The 17,722-nt window shown below is 36.7% G+C and overlaps 1 protein-coding gene across 3 annotated transcripts in view; it reads left to right on the forward strand.

Moving 5' to 3' along the window:
- The window catches only part of LOC120776057 (potassium voltage-gated channel protein Shaker), a 444,773-nt gene that overhangs the window by 124,697 nt on the left and 302,354 nt on the right, over positions 1 to 17,722 (forward strand). Inside the window, exon 1 of one of the 3 annotated variants that reach the window (XM_040106520.1) lies at positions 9,327 to 9,518. The exons of the other annotated variants lie outside the window; for them this stretch is intronic. Coding sequence (XP_039962454.1) covers positions 9,463 to 9,518 — 56 coding nt within the window. The 5' untranslated portion in view covers positions 9,327 to 9,462. Of the gene's footprint in view, positions 1 to 9,326; positions 9,519 to 17,722 lie in introns of those variants that run through there. 3 annotated transcript variants of the gene reach the window in all.

Below are 17,722 nucleotides of genomic sequence, written 5' to 3' on the forward strand. Positions count from 1 at the left end.
CGATGTGTGAGAGTTTTCATTGTTGTGCTGAAGAGTGATCCGTCTTTGGCGGTTGGTTTTACTAATTTCTTAAAGAAACACTGGCGAACAAGTAGTTTTGTATCTCTCAGAAGTTACTGTTCTGCTCATCTGGAAACACCCATACAGTCGACAACTGTTTACTTTCGGGCTCATACGAGTGTATTTACGCGTATGTCATAGTCGTGTTTCGGAGCACCGCTACCGTATTTTGTTAACATTTCTCTCGATCAATCGACAGTATTCAAAGTGAATAAATTTGTTTTGGAGTGATCTATGACTTCGATTCAATTCACATTATTATCAATAAACAGTGGTCCCTGTTGGAACTTCATTGCCAAAAATTGAATTAAATGCATCGATACGCTGTTGCTGAGTTAGTTCACGTTGAAAGTAGTAAAAACCCAAAATCGGGGGAAATGTTCGCGGAAATTACCATTTTTAGTTACTGTAAACCACACAATTAGCGCTTGTATAATATCAAAAATGTCAAACTTTACGATAAAGTTGGGAGTTGCCAGATTGCATTAGGGTTGCCAAATCCCGAAACATAAAAGACAGCTCCTGTACAATCACATATTTTAGACATTAATTACGTATTATCGGAAATAAATACATTTTTTATTCCTTTTAATTTGAGTCTTTCAGATTTTATGCACATGTACATACGTACATATATTTTCACTCTTTACTTATTTTTTTTTCTCTACTGGCGTAGACACCGCTTACGCGATTATAGCCGAGTTTACAAAAGCGTCAGTCGTTCTTCCTTTTCGCTGGTTGGCGCCAATTGAAGATCCTCCTCCACCTGGTCTTTCCAACGGAGTGGAGATCTTCCTCTTCCTCTACTTTCCCCTGCCAACATGACCTAGGCAGCGTAGCTGCTGTCTTTTAATTCGCTAAAAATTTTCAGGGCTCCGCTTTGATTTGATTCGCTGTGCTTTTGAGCGCCGTGGGGTATGGCTGTCGTTAGCAGGTACCCACACCGGACTTTGGCAATATTGAGTTAGTTCCTCCCTGATATTCACCACAGAGTCTAGTTTATGGAATAGCCTTGGAATGTCGCTTGGGTGTTCATTTGAAGGTTTATGGACTTCCTGGTTCAATACTTCACGGATATCCTTGCCTATTCAGCACAAGTTCATTAACAATATCGAATATGGCGTTAAATCATCCACTTACTGATCGGCGGTCGATTAAAATTAATAACCTTACAGGGAAGCATGGGGGAGGTGTAGTCGCTGGAGAAGAACGGCGGTGGGCTTTTTTTTACCGATGGAGCAAAGCTGGCAGGACTGATGGCGGTTGATGGCGGAGTACACTGTCAGGAACTGTCTTTAGCTTCAGTTTTAAGCTTGATGACTATTGCAGTTTCTCCAAGCGGAGGTTGCCATAAATCTAGCAATGGTTCTACCAATCCGTGGTTCGGTGACTACCCACTCAGCTAGCAGTTTTGCGATATTATTTTTGAGTTCAATTTCATGCGTCAAAGACTGGTAAAGTGATGTCTAGACTCTTTATCTCTATTATCGATTTTTTTATGATTGGACTGGTTTGGGTGCGCGGCTACAACGGCATTGCAGGAAATTGTAAAGCTGCTGAGTTTGTTAAAACCAGGACCTCAGTCTCAAAAATATCCGATCAAGAGTATTATTGCATTTACGTTAGATATCCTAGCGAATGCCAAGTCCATCAGCTGATTGGAAGAAGTTGAGATATAATCATTTCAACACCTCCGTCTCGAATGTCCCACTTCTGTCAAATGAAGCCGAAAACACCTTGAATCTCATAGTTTTAGACATCCAAGTGAAATACCGGAAATTCTTAAGCAGATTTGTGATAGGTTCATTGCATTTTATCGATATCGGATAGCCATCTACAGTAGTTTTTCGTCTTGCTTCCCAAAGTACTGTACATAACAGTCTAAGTGTGATACCCCGACATGTTGAGAAATAAGCCATCTAAACTAGCCTAACTAAGCCACATTTTCTGTCGCAAGGGTGCTTTCTGGTAAAAACCTGCCAAATATTGAACAATTAGAATACCGAAATGTTGATTTTTCTTTCAAGTTGATAAGGTTTCAAAACCCATTTGTATGCCTTTTTCAAACTCTAGAAAGGCAGATGTGCTATTATTTTATTTCATAATATTATTTCCTTTTAACTTAACTTATCTCCGCATAATAGTTATAAAGTTCATTCTAAATCTTATGATGTCTTTTTTCGAACAAAATATTTCCTTAAAGCTAATATAATATGCTCCCTGACCTAATGTAATCTTAAAGAGCGCATAAGTGTACATACATATATCGAGAAAATATATATAATATTAAGTATATTTTGAGTATATGTGACTGAGAATAAACGCTTTGAAAGCAATATGTGGTCATTTGCCGTGATTGCAGCAGGGTAACTGAATTACGCTTGCCAATTTACCATAACCTAGAAACGTGTAGTGGGTACTTTTCGCGCTTCCGCATGACTACATGTGATTCGGTAAGCTACAAGTGACGCGAAGCGCCGCTTAGCAACAGCGCAGGTGGTGAACGCGGCAACTGAAGTTTTTGGCAAGTGAACGGTACTTGAATTTGTATGAAAAATATCCATACATTAGGAAGTATAAGTATGAAGAATACTAGCGGTAACTATTTGTGAGAGCATATGTTCAGACACATACACACACACACACACACAGACATACAAGCAAACAAGTAATTTTGTGGCAACACATTTTTGCCATGAAACGACATTTTAGCCAACAAAATTGCTGTTTTTCTAAATATTTCCTCGTCGTGTTAAGGTCAGGCGAAGAGGTAAACGAGTCAAACGAGGTGCAAACACACCGACTTGTGGCCGAAATAAAGGCAACCGCAACCGAGCAAATCTTAAGACCGCTTGCGAAAGTTTCAGGGTGTGTGCCGCACATAATAATAACCAGCACGGTATGTACACAGGCAGAACAATGAACAACGAATTTTTCGACAAGGTCAAAGTTAACGAGAAAATTTTCAAATTCCACACAGTTCCCGCCCAGCGCCGGCAACCTCATGCAGCGGAAGCAACAAAGGAACTTGCTAAAAGCCTAAACTTGATTTTCAAAAATTCCTCTACTTCACTACTACCTCGTGTGGAAGGGAGAGGCGAACGTGTGCTGATGAGCCAAGGTACGCTGCTTGTAGGTACACTGCCATTGTCGTTGAATGATTACCAGGCTGTTGTATGGAAAGCGATAAATTGTGGTGGATGAGCCATGTAAGCGGCGGCATGTGAATGTGAAGGCTGAACAACTTTAGCAAGCGTTGAAATTTGCAATTTTCGACTTTTTGCAACCCAGAGGCTCACAATCATATAGACACCTATATATTACACGTATCCTTTCTGAAATTCTGTTGGCCAGTTGTTGAGTAAGTGTTGATTCGCTGCTTCACTACACACATTCCGCGTAAGGGTGCTTATTTTTCGCCGATATAGGATTCGCCTAGTGACAGTCACTCTTTGTACTAAACTAGCGAATAACTCTTCTATGTTGCTCATATCTGCACTATATATACGCTATAGACCCAGTAGAGCAAACAACTTAAACGCAACTGCTGGGTAATAACCTTTACTAGTTCTAGTGCTAACAGAACTGGTCCGAATTTTTCAAAGGTGTAATTGTTGCCTACGTACTAGTTCGGTAACTCGTTACATTATATTCGTATAGAAATTAGTTAGTTGGTTCAAATTATTTTTGGCCGGAGCAAATGATTCCGAACTAGTCCTTACATATGTCGGAAATGGACTAGTTGGATTCGGAGTACTTTCGTAACTAGTTCAAAAACTAGTACATACATATATTCAAATTTCGAAATTTTATTTCAATTAATTTTGCGTACCTTTTATATGACTAAAGTTTTTTTCGGAGTAGTTTTGTAACTAGTTCGAAAACTAGTACATATTTTTGATACCGATTCCGTAGACTACGGTAGCTGGTAATTCAACCAATTTGGCTGTGGCGACAACGGAAGAGTAGTAGAATGCCGAGTAGTGGTCCCCTCGTTTGTCGCACACATGAGGCCTTTCTAACTTGGCCTCAAATCGGCCGCATAACTCAATCTAGTTGAGCCCTGTGATGCTTTGCCTTTCTCCAAACAGTTAAGCGCACCTTGTGAATCCGATCCGTCCGATAGAACAATCTTCGCAGCTTTGCCGGAGCCCTGATTTCTGGTGTATACCAATAGATCCACGCTTTTCAGTAGTACGGATTTGCGGCGGAAGACAGCGCATCCTGGCTACGAGGTCTTGTTCTAAGAATAGCAAACTTAACTTACCAAACAGGGTTAGAGCGCCAAAATCCGGGTCAATTCCAGTAATTTAGAATTGTCTTCAGTCTTGTTGTTGTTGTTGTAGCAGCGGAAATCTTCCGAGTTGACAGTCATTAACCGGATAAAAATCTGTCTCCATTTCGGTTACGTAGACCAGCCTTTTGTGGGAACGGTCTTCAACCTTGTCTTTTGATACGAAATCATGGACTTTTGTCCGTTTAACCTCCGGATAGCCGTTTCCGGGACTCATGAGCTTTAGCTGCACACAGCAACCTAGCCTTATCTGATTAAATTTTAAACTCTTTTTTTTCATCGAATCGTTTTCCTCTAAGCCCAGCTGTGAACTCGCTGATAATTAGAAAATGTTCATATTATTCGACATCTAAACTCTTGTTAAACTATGAGTGCTATAGCTATAATTCACCCCTAAACCAAAAAACTTCAAATATAACTGTTCCAAATCGAACGAGTTCTTCTTTATTATTTTTCCATACTGGGTGCAAACACTTCCCTACATTCAAACATCCGACAGTAAGTCACTTGTAATAGTCACATGCTGCCTTGTCGCCGTATGATTCATCGTCACCGCCAGTTGTTGGCCAATGAGCGCGCGCCCGCATCCTTGAACTCTACGCTGCTGCTCCACTTTCATATGCGCACCCTTCTCACACCCGAAACCATTCGCCATCACCGAGTTGGTCGCTTGTTTTTAACGATTTTTCGGCGCTTTGCTTTTCCGTCTGTTTTTCAGCATTGTTTTGCTAGCGTAAGCTCGGCGTTCTCTTGCCTCAACTCACAATTTTATTTCTTGTTACTTCTCACTGCAGGTCACAGCTGTGCCTGCCGTTTTTACATAACTGTACAGTGCGTTGTTTTTCTTTGTCGAGTCATGACAAACATATGTCACTTGCCACAACCGCGTGTTGCTCGTCGCTCGCCGCAACTAGTCCTTGCGCTGTGGGGCTTCTACGCGCCATTGAGCACATCTTAACTGCATCCGGTGGTTCATTGCATGGTGAACGCATTGCGCGACGCTACACGCAGATTATGCTACGCTAGCATGCTGCGTGCAGCGGTCAGCAGTAAGCGGGGCACCGTCAACAGCCACTCGTGGAAGTTTTTGTGGTGCATGCACTTTCACTACTTCTTCACGGCTGCCTTCAGTCGTGTGACCATCGCATAGCAATGCAGCGCATCCGCCAGCACTTGCTTCTCCACGGAAACTTTTCGCCACAACAAAAAGCGTCAGCAACAAAGATTGTTTTCCGAAAATCGCCACTCACTCACGTACATTCCCTCCAGTTTCGTCTGATTCCGCGCTGCTCTGGTTTATAGGAAATATTTATGGTGATACTACTAGCTACAAAAATTTCTACAAGAAATCCTTGCCTCGATTCTTGCATAATACTGAAGCCACGTGCAGCCTCTCTCTCCGCTCTTTGATCGTCACACAATTTCGTTTCGTCTCATACACTTGCTTTCGTGGCAGAGTTTTCATCCTTTTTTGTTTACTACCGCGAAGCACAACAACTATTATTCGGTTACGCAAAACTTTTATGTTTACTACAACAACTATTTGTTGCTGTTTTTATTACTTTTTGTTTTCTGCTTGCTGTTTACCGTTTATGCTTCATTGCCTGCGTGAGCACTTGTTCGGGCAGCTGCAGCAGCAGATGTGGCTGAGAGGTTCATTGAGTACGTCCGTTATGGCTGCGCAGGCAACTTTTGTTGTTTTCATTGTGGTGGTTGGTGGTGTTGTAGGGTTAATTGCAAATGCGAATGCAGTGGAACTTTCAACTATTATTTACTGCATATTATTCGCATTTAGTTGGCCTTAGTTCGGCTTAGTTCGCCTTAGTTTTAGTGTTTAGTTATGGCGCAAGTTTTGTGTTTCGAAATATGTTGCGCAAATTTTAGGTTATGTCGAGTTGAAAGCGAAAGTACGGTTGTAAGTTCACGAAATTTGATAATTTCATGAATATGCATTCCTATAAAATTGTATCTTGTTGATAAGAATGCATTTGCGAAAGTCGAAAGTTGTTTCCAAAGATTTTTACAAAAAATTTCAACCACAAGAGTAAGAGTCTCACCTAAGTATTTACGTATCCATTTAAGTACCACGTCAACCCAAGTATAGCCAAAATGGTTTTCTTTACAAGAGATAAGATATAAGATCCCTGATGTTTCTCTCCCGTCATTCGGAGGCTCACGGGATCATCTCGTTGATAAGGTGAACAACCTAGGGCTTGATAGAAAGCTTTCATAGAGCTCAAATAATGAAGAGAGAGTAAGGAGAAGCCATAGGTTGCCTTACACTTGCTAAACAGCTTGAAAGTGTCCAAAGAGCGGTTCTCCTCGACAGGAGCTTTACTGCGCTCTAAGGCTCATGAAGGCTAAGTATTTTTTGGGGTCCGAATAATGACATGGACTCGCTTAATTTCTCTCCTCCTTCCAATGCATCTTTGAAAACTCGTATACCGTAGGATATGAGTATGGAGAGGACGCTTGGAGTGGGAGTTTTCAATAAGGAGCTCTCGGCCAACCTAAACTTTCCATTACCGGAGCTCTGTAGTATTTTTCAAACAGTAGTAGTAGCTACCAAGAGAGCACTATACGTAAGGGAAAGCGGAAGAGATAGCAAGACGAGTTTGATCTCCATTGGCATTTTACGTTCCAGCACTGGACCAATGAATCTCGCGTATGCTTTGCAGGAATTAGTCGACAAACCGCTCCAATGCGCCTGTAAGATATTTTTGACTTACGATAGAAGGCAGAACATCTACTGAACTACTTGCCCTAAGCAATATTCATCGTGGCACAATCGTAGGCGTTATTACTGGACAGTGTCCAATAGACATTCATGTGGCAGATTAAAAATATTGTCGGACACAAGTTGTCAAATTTGTATGAAGTAGAGTGAGGTTAAAAAATCTCTGCAGTCTTCTCTTCAGTGAAGAAGGAGACACAGCCGAACTGGCATTAACTATCTCAGCTATTTGTAATGGCCTCAAGGGTCTTCGTCGATTTATGAAGGTCTTATGATCAATTATATAGGAGTTAGGAATTTTGGATATCACAACCGAACGGCGTCCTGAGTTGTCCATCTGAGATTCTTGTTAAGATCGACCGCTTAACCTGACCTGCATATTTTTCTCATTCTTCTGACTCACCTCTAAATATTTTTAAAAATTTTTTTCATCTTTTATTACACTCGTTTCGCTAACAACGATTATAAAAATCTGTTTACTTAGTTAAATTCATAAAAACTTAAGCTTTCCGTAAAAGATTATAATAGAAAAAAAAGGAATTACGAACTGAACTTTAGATAAAGAGACCGGATGACGTAGTTGCGTTTGGAACGAAATACCGTGCGTATTAATCTGCTGACGAGATCACTTCATTTCTTTTTTCTTTTTTCCAAGAATCCAGCGGAGTGAGTTGTGTGGTGTCATAGTGGGGGGTGTGTTTGGGTGGGTGTTTATGTATGGTGCTCCCGCGAGTATGTGGATGCTAAGTGAGTGTGGCGAAGTTGCGTGTCAGTGTTGTGAGTTGGAGTCGATGTGGTGTGTTAGAGTGGTGTGTATGTTAAAAATGGGGGATGAGGCCCATTTACCCTACTTTGAACGACACTCCTCTCTTTTCAAAAATATTTATTATTTTACTATCAGTCACACTAATATGTCAACGCTCGTCCTATCTAAATTAAAATATCATACACGAAATTTTAACATTTTAAAAAATTTGTAAAAGGATATTTTTTTGTGAAATGGTTAGAGATGATCGAGATACCTCTGGTTCAAACTATTTGAATTAAAAAAATTAAGTAAATATTTGTTTTTAATATTCACAATTATTACTTTTTTTAGTTAAAATGGCTAAGACGCCGAAAGTATTTATCAAAAAAAAATTTCTCCTTCATTGCCCAAAAAATTGATCATAGAAATTGTAGCATAAATTTCCAAACGATCTGTCCTGACGTTTCGGAGCAATTTTTTCCTCCACTCTGAAGAGACCGTTCCGAGAAAATCGCGTTCAAAGTTCGAAGACATATTTCCTTGACACTTATTAATAATGCTCTCCGGTTTCAGAAAAAAATAGTTGGATTAATGTCAAATTTTTAGAGTATGCTTAAAAATATGCATATTCAAAAATGTAAAAGGAGGAAACAAATTTAAGAAATAACAAATTTTTAATACTTAGAATTTTTAAATCTGCATACGTTTTTCTATTTATATTTTAAGAGAAAAATGTTGGCTTGTCAAAATTTATTCCATTCAATAAATACTTAATATCTCTTTTAAAATGTATTTTATATGTTATTTTTATCCTGAGTGTAGTTTTATATAGCCGTACTGTTTAAAATTTTTAATGCCTCCAAAGTATAAATTTTCAAAATCCAAAAATGCAAACTACATACAATTTTTAATTGAGTACTCATTTAATATTTACAATAAATATTTCTTTCATCAAAAATATTACATTTCCATGAAAATTTAAATTTGTAAATATTTATATTAATTTCAGCTCCTTTAAAGAAAAATAATTGATCGCGTATGCCACCCTGTGCTTTGTTTACATTTTTGATGACGCGGCGAATTAACATAGTGAAGAAAATTGCAAGTGAGCAGCACGTGTTGACTTTGTTTGTGAATAAAAATTGCATTTAAGTATTCAATTAATATTAAAGTGATAAATGATGTGGTTTTAAGTTCAAATAAGTTTATATTGAGTCGGTTCATGTTTTGCGCGAGTGTTCTAAAAGTATTTGCGTGAGTGTTATAAAAGTGTTTGCGCGGCGGCGTTTATTTCAGTGCGTGTATAATTCGGTGCATTCGGTTGATGATAAATATCAAAATAAGTAAATAAATAAGCAGTTTGTTGTGTTGTGCTGATAAATACATACATACATATGTCTACATTTAATTAGAAAAAGTGAAATATGTAGTAAATATGTATGTATAATATGCAAAAGTGATAGGTAGATAGGTGCATAAATATCAAAATAAAGAAAAAATAAGCAGTTTATTGAGTTATGTGTTGATAAGTGTGTGTAAATTAAAAAGAAAATGGGAAATGTGTAGTAAATATAATAATATGCAATAGTAAAATGTGTTAGAGCAAGGCGATTGAAGTGCACGTGCATGCACAAACGTGTTAGTGAGAATTTTACATGCGCTGGCGTGTTCGTTAACGAAAGGTGAGTGATATGTGTTTGGTCTGTTTGGTCTTCTCGTGTATGTTATTCGTATTCATTTACTTGGAGGAGTAAATACAATCGTTTTTAAACGTGTAGGCATTGTTATTTTATTTTAAGTGCATTTCTTCATTTGAGTAATATAAAAGCGCAGTGAATGTAAATAATTTGGAAAGATTTGTATTGCATAGATTTGCTCTTTTTAATAAGTTTGTTATTGGAAGTTATGTTGCGATTTTTTTAATGAAAAATTTTTAATAATAATTCAAAAATTAAAATGGAATTAAAAATTGGAAATTATTAGTAGTAGTCTGTTCAATTCAAAATTTTACGTGACGTATGTAAATTTCAACCTCAGAATCTTCATTCAAACTTATTTTGTCTTATAAATTAAATTTTAAAATTGACGACATTTTTTTGCCAATCATCGTTGGCATCATTTTAAATCTTCAAAAACAGTAAATTCTCGGTAAAATACATATATGAAATCAGAATATGTATTTCTCTTTTTCTTTTTACAAAAAATTACCGAAACTGTAGTAATTGTTGCGTTTTACTGCAATTTCCGTATATTTTGACTTGCAACACTTTTCTTGTAGTGCTTTGCTTTAGTAAATGTTAATATGCAGAGCAAGTGTGAAAAGAACAACCATAAAACAAACAGTTTTACAAAATAATGCAGCAGCTAATTTAAGCTAACGCCTTGAAAGTGCACGCCGAATTTAGCTCATTTGGTAGGTCAAAAGAAAACATGAAGAAAATAGCAAAATTGATTTACTTATATGTATGTACACACATACAAACAAATATACAGTTATATACATACATATTATTTTGCTTTGCTATAAGAACCTTGCCAACCTTTAAATGACCCAAGAGGCCAAAAGGCCTACCATCAATGTCTTGTGACATTTAACTTGTACGATGACGACACAACATTACTTACATTCATAATAAATATACTTGTAGTATATTATAGTCATAACAACAACTATTCAAACTAAAATAAATGAATAGTATATTATTTATAACAACAACAACAACTGTCGTAATATGCCGCATTGAATACGAAATAAAAGATTTCTGCCAAAAAGTAAGACTACGAGCGTGAATAAAATTGAACTTTGCTTCATGCACACATACACATTTGTATGCATGTGTGGAATGTACGAGTATATGTGAATTTTCGCTTGCGAGTGTGTAGAAATTGAAACTTGTAGAAGGCAGAGGAAACTCGAGGATGATCAACTAACTAATATTCCAAGCATGTTTTCCTTTAAGATGTCTATAGTCGAGACTATTATAAGCTCGCCTGCGGTAGTACTTGAGTACAGTGTGTCGACTCTGGTTGTTATGTGGCAAATAGAAAAATTGTAATTGCTATATGTCGGTTGTTTGGTTGTAATCAGGCTTTGCGCATTTTTTGATGAAACATTTTCTAAAAGTTTGCTTAAAAGTTAGATTGTTAATTTAAATTTTAAATTTTTAATTCCAATTGAATTTCAAATAAAAAGTTGACGAAATATGTACCGTTTGAATGTGTAAGTGTGCCGGCCTTTACTCTAAAATGTTGAACACGATGACTTCTTGTTTTGATTCAAAATGGTGGAACACGATGCAAAAAAAATTTAAACTCATTGTTTTTGATATTTTTTTTATTTTTTTTTTTGTTTCTAGTTTATGATTATAATTAATATCGGGAGTAATATTTTTTGTTTTTTAGTACGACATTTGGGATAAAAGATTTATTTTAAATTTTTCAAATTCGGTTTTACGATAAAAATTTTTAAAATTAAATTAAAACAAGATTTCTCGATTATAAAGTAAAATAATTTATTGAATTGTTAAATCAATTATTTTTAATGCATTTCTTGCAAACTTGAATACTTACTACTACAATTGGATAAAAGTTGAAAAATTAATCAAAAAAAAACATTTTCCAAAATTATTTTAATTAAAATTGTAATTATCATTACCATTATAATTTTCACAGTGTACCGAAATATTCCACAGTAAAATATATATTTTTTTAACATGGAATTACAATACAAATTTTAATTTAAAAAATACCGAAAATGTTTGTTCTGTTTGTTACACTGTATCTTTTACTTTGCGTTCATTGTATTTTTGGGTCTTTCTTATGCTACTCATCCGGCAGAATTCCACTTTCAATTATCTGCGAAAATTCCTACGAATTCAAAGAACAGCAGTTGCAACCGCCATCCTAATGAAAGAATGTACTAATGCATATACGCACACATATACTTAAACAATTTATTACACTACTTGCCAAAAGTACCAATACGAAGGTTAAATAAAAAGAAAATCGATCGAATATTTTTGAGTTTTTGTTTAATACTTGAGGAGTATTGCCCGAGTTCTGAGGTTATACGAAATAAGAAAAGACTTCATTTAAATTACTCTACTTCATTAGAAAAATAAATATGGAAAAGATACCTTTAAGGTTGTATAAATACAAAAAAAAAAAACGTAATAAGAAAGAAAGTATAAATTTTTATACTCGGAAGAGGGTATTGGGAGTTTGCAATATATTCTTATTTATTGGCTTAGACACCGCTTACGAAGTTACAGCCGAGTGTACAGCAGCGCGTCAGAACCCTTCCAGATGTCGTCATCGTACATGCATCTGCACCAGATAGCAGGACGGGGATGATGAGACACTTGCACAACTTGGTATTTGTTCGACGAGAAAGAACTTTACTTCTCAATTGCCAAGTCAGTCCGAAGAAGCAACTGTTGGCAAAAGTTATTGTGCGTTAGATTTTCGGGCTGACTTTGTTATTGCTGTTAATACTGGTTTCAAGATAAACGACTTCTACGACTTGGAAATCATGATTGTCAACAGTGACGTGGGAGCGAAGTCGCGAGTGGTTGCTTGATAACAGGAGGTATTTCGTATTGCGCCCGTTCACTATCAGACCCATTTTCTTCGCTTTCTAATTCAATCTAGAGGGAGCAGAACTAACAGCGCGGTTTTTGAGGTCAAAAACATCAATATCATCGGCGTACGCCAGCAACTGTACACTCTTATAGAAAATGGTACCTTCTCTATTTAGTTCTGCGGCTCGAATTATTTTCTCCAGCAGCAGATTGAAGAAGTCGCACGATAGGGAGTCGCCTAGTCTGAAACATCGTTTGGTATCAAACGGCTCGGAAAGGTCTATTCCGATTTTGCGGGGATACCAAATTCAGACATCGCGGCATAAAGGTAGCTCTTTTTCATGCTGTCAAAAACAGCTTTAAAATTTTCACGGGTCTTTTGCAAGATTTGCAATCTTATATGCGATATAGAGGAGGCTTATTCCAAGGTATTTGGCGCAGATTTTTTGTGGATTGAGCAGAGCACACTTAAATTCCAATCTTCGAGCATGCTTTCGTCCGACCATATTTTGCGAAGAAGCTGATGCTTGCTCCACCTCCGTATTTGAATAGTTCGGTCGGCAATCCATCGACCCCGCTGCTATGTTGCGAGTAATATTCGAATTTCTTCGTGATCGGGCAACGGAATGTCCGCTGTATCGTCATCGACTGGGGAAACGAGTTTATCATCTCCTAGTTTAATACTTTCACTGCCATTCAGCAGGTCCATAATTTCATTTTGGCCGTCCGTCACCAGAGCACCTCTCTTGGTTCTACAAGAGTATGCTCCGGCCTTGAAACCTTCTGTTGTCGCCGCATCCTTTCGTAAAGTTTTCGAGCATTACCCTTGTCGGCCAGCTTGCCAATCTCTTCGCTCTTCACTCATTTCGGCCCCTCTCCTTCCCTTTCTTTTGTCTGCAAATGCATTTCGCTTCCCTCTGTAGTTCTCGGTATCTATCCCATTTCGCACGTGTTGTGGTCGATTGTAGTGTTGCGAGGTAGGCAGCCTATTTTGTCATATATTTTTGTATATAGACGAATAAGTCAGTTTTTGAGATATAGATCTAAAATTTCGCACACGCCGTCTTCTCTCCCAGAAGCCGCTTATTGGTTAAAACCATCAATATCAGACTTCTTGTAACGAAAACTTTTTTATTTGGTAAGACATGTTAATGAAATTTCGCATAGAATATTGTGAAAGGCCTCACTTAAATTTCAGATGCTATTGTTCAAATTGAACAGAACTGCACATGGAAGGGAATTCATAGTTCAGATGATGACGAAGCTAACTTTTTTCACTTGACTCCACCAAAAAACTATACGTGTGTACTTGCTCTAATGGGGTCTAAGTCAAAAAATTTCGATAACTAATTATGCTACCTTAATAGCTCAGAATTAACTGTTAATTTGGATAACTTTGGTATAATATGTGATATAAATCGGCTTTTAGCGTACACTGTACGGACGCTAAGTAGAGAGTGCATACGACGTAGAAAAGTAAAAAGTTCGGAAAAATATTTATTTTTAATTTTCGGCAAGTAGTTTTTGTTGTGAATTACACTTGGCAAATGTGAGTGAGCAATGCAAAAGCAAAACCCAAAAATAAAATAAAACAGTAAAAACAAAATAAAAAAATCGACGACGGTGAGGACGACCACATCTGAACAAGCCGCATGGAGAAGTGAGAGAAGGTAAAGAAAACTGCCGAAAAAGAAACCACAACACACCACAAAACAACAAATAATTGTAATAACAAACAAATGCTAATAATAACAACAATCAATTGTGCAGCAGTGGCCACGCAAGCAAAAATATTTATACTCACACACACACACTTAATTGTTATTAATACACACACAAACACAAAAAATTAAAAGCTGCCAATACAAATGTCACTGGATTCAGACAAACTTTTCGGCAGCCATCCTTACAATCGTCAGCCATCAGTTTGGCAATAGTCCGTTATTGTAGTCTGTGTGCCTTGCAACACCACGTTGCGCTTCATTTACTCGGCCGCAATATGCCTATGCCTACTGCTGCGGCACTCGGTGTCTGACGCAGCACACTTCGACTTCCACTGGGTCTGAAATTTCGTTGTCGGCCAAAGATGAGCGCCTTATGCTGCCGAGCGGACAATCAGTTGCGTTGCAATTGCAGTTACAGTTACACATTGTACCGTTATGGTACAGTCGGCGCACTTGCTGACGATGACGATTACGAAGATGTTGATGGCAATGCGCATAATGATGATGATGACCATGCTGATGATGATGATGATGACTGTGATGGCCATAATGACGATGAGGATATGTGAAACGGAAACGGAAGTGGAAGTGAAAGCGGTAGCAGCCAACACCAAGAGTGCTTGTAAATAGTCATCGTCGCAGTCGTCGTCGTCGTGGTAGTGGTAGTGGTGGAATTAGCGTTAGCTATGCCTACGGCTTTAGCAGGCATGCCAGTTCGGCCTAAGGCAGTGGCCACGCGACAGCTATAACGTGAAGGTGCTACGCAAAAGTGCCGCCGAGCGAGCCAGTGCCACACACATACGCCGAGCTGAAAGGAGCGCTTGTGCCAGCCTGTGTTTGTGTGTGTGTTTGTGAGTGCCTGCGTGTGATATTAAGTGGGTGACAGCCGCTGCATAAAAATAGAGGAAGAAAAGAAAAAAAATCGTAAAAAAGCTGAAATCAAAGGCAAAAAAGCGCCTTGAAATCGTAACCGAATGTGGCTGTGTGTAAGTGTGTGTTTGAAATTGAAAGTGCAAAAAAGTGAAAGTGTTTCTAAAGTGTTAAGCCAAGTAAAGCAGCAACCGCAGCCGCCAGTGAAATGTGTTTTTGTACAACAAAGGCTAATTAGCTGCGAATAGCCGCAAGAAGTTGCATGTGTGTGGAGCTAAAAATAAATAAAATAATAAATAAATGTTAAGGCGTGTCTTACGTATAAGTGTATTTTATTAATATGCTGTTTGCCTTTGAAATGATAATAAAAATATTTATATTAATTAAGTCATAGTTTTAAATATTAAATATCTTTACAAATAAGTGAAAGTGCCAATTACAACAACCACGATTGCAAACATACGTATACCTGCAAGCAACACAGTACAACCGTAAACCGGCCAAAAAGGATTAAGTATTTTTTCACACTCCAAGCAGTCAGCCGCGAACTTGCGGCTTAACAACACAGCAACATGTTTATCTACCACGCAATTAAAACCGAAATCGACAAAATGTAATTATGGTTCGCTATTTAACAACATACATACATGTATTTTATTTAATAAATATTTAAAAATATATATAATTCTGAATATTTATTTTATTTCTATTGGCAAAGTTTATAATAATTTATAAATATTTAAAGACTATATGATTTATGCTTCATCTTTTTAGGCCTAAAGTTTACGCTTTTTAGTAATTAACTATTTATATTTTTTTATTTCTTTTAATATGTCAAATTTTGTTTATGTTTATTTGTTAAAAAAAAAACAATAAGAAATTCTAAAAAAAATTATTAAATAAATAAATGTCGTTTTTTATCAATAATATTTATTTTCGTAACTATAATACTTTTTAAAACATACATATAATCTTACGTAAGTGCTTAAAATCACTTGCAAGACAGAAAAACGTAATTCTGTGTTAAGGGGTCACACGAGTTTGCGGGTTGCAAAAAATTTAAAATTTTTCGTCGTCTTATTAAATTCTACAACACCTCTAAATATTGTACTAAATTTTCAAGTTCATCCGAGTAATAGTTTCGGAGATACAGCCCTGAGAACTTGTGCGCTCGAGGCTGGCTAGGCTAAGTGTGTTGTCTTTAAACGCGAAACTATGTTTTTGAAGTCGGCTTGCAACATTTGTCGAGAACAACTCAACCAATCTTCATGAAATTTTACACCGGGCTTTGAGATGCAGTCCTTAAGGACTTGGATGAAGGACTTTTTTTCAATTACAACTATTTTTTTCACTTTAGATGATCCTATAAGGAGTTATCTTGCCAACCCGGACGCTTTTTTTCCGAGGTGTGACCGGAAATGTCGTCGCAATGGCCGAGTTTAAAATATATATTTTTTTTTAAATTTCAGAATTTCTTTGTTAATACATACGCTATTAATTGTAAAAATAAAAAATTGTTGAAAAACTGTTATTTTTTTTTGTGTTTCCAGAGGAAATCCATGTAACTCCTTTAGTTTTGTTTAATGAACATTTATTTTATTAAATAAATAAAACGGATGTTCCTTTAAAACAATTAATGTGCTTTAAAAATCGGCGAGCCATTTTAAATAGTTTTGGATTCCCTTGATGATTGATTGATTTTGACATGGTCAAACTTTGTTAGGAAAACTTCTTGGTTGCATAATTTCACTCATCGTAAAAATCGCCGAATGCACTTTTCGTACCTGAGAAAGCCAAACTTATATATACTAAACACTGATGACTATTTTGATGTGGCATTTGGCGGAGATCTCTTTGACAATCTACGTAGAAAAAAAAAAATAGTTTGACAATTAAGTTTTTCTGTGAAATTTAAATTAGAAAGTCTTACTATTTTTTGCACATATCGCCTTTATTAAGTTTCTGATAAATTTGATCTTCTTGTAAGTTTTCTAAAATAAAATAAACCTAACTCTTCCTATAATAAAATTTGAATAACCATAACTATTGTAGTTAATAATGAGACCTTTATAAAATAAAGAAAATTGTGTGCTTTTGGGTGAAGGGTCGCGACTTTAAAATTTTAAGATTAACAGGTTGTTCGCAGATGCACATGTTTTAGAAGAAGACTACGAAGTGTTAGCTGAAGCTATTTGATTTTCATTCTGTTTATATTCATATAGATTTTGTACGTCAAAGAACCTTCAGTCAGCAACTTTTTCTACAGGAAAATATCCTAGGGTTAGAAAAGAGTATAGTAAATTGTATGCAGTAGTCCAGAACTATATCTATAGTATTAACTCTTCGGTTTTTGGTTCATAAACCCTAAATATTCTGGCATTTTGAAACTAGAGATCAGAAGAAAATGCTTCAGAGAAAGTAACGGAAAAATTAAAAATACTTATTGAAAAGTGTATATGAACGCGTTAAGAACCATCACGAAGTAGAATATTCCTTAAACTACATACGAGAAAATATTCCCGAAATCTTGATCTTTTACCTAAAATATTTTTGTGTAACCGTGTTCATTTGGAAATCTTTAAACAAAAGTTATGAAACTTGATGAAGAAAATATAACGAATTCTTCACGTAATTACATAATAATAAATTACAAGGATCCTTTAAACGACCTGCTTTCATATCTGGATTGTAGAGTTGCCAGCTTTTCTTATA

The sequence above is a fragment of the Bactrocera tryoni genome, chromosome 4 (genome assembly GCF_016617805.1).
Source record: "Bactrocera tryoni isolate S06 chromosome 4, CSIRO_BtryS06_freeze2, whole genome shotgun sequence".
Classification (NCBI taxonomy): Eukaryota; Metazoa; Arthropoda; class Insecta; order Diptera; family Tephritidae; genus Bactrocera; species Bactrocera tryoni.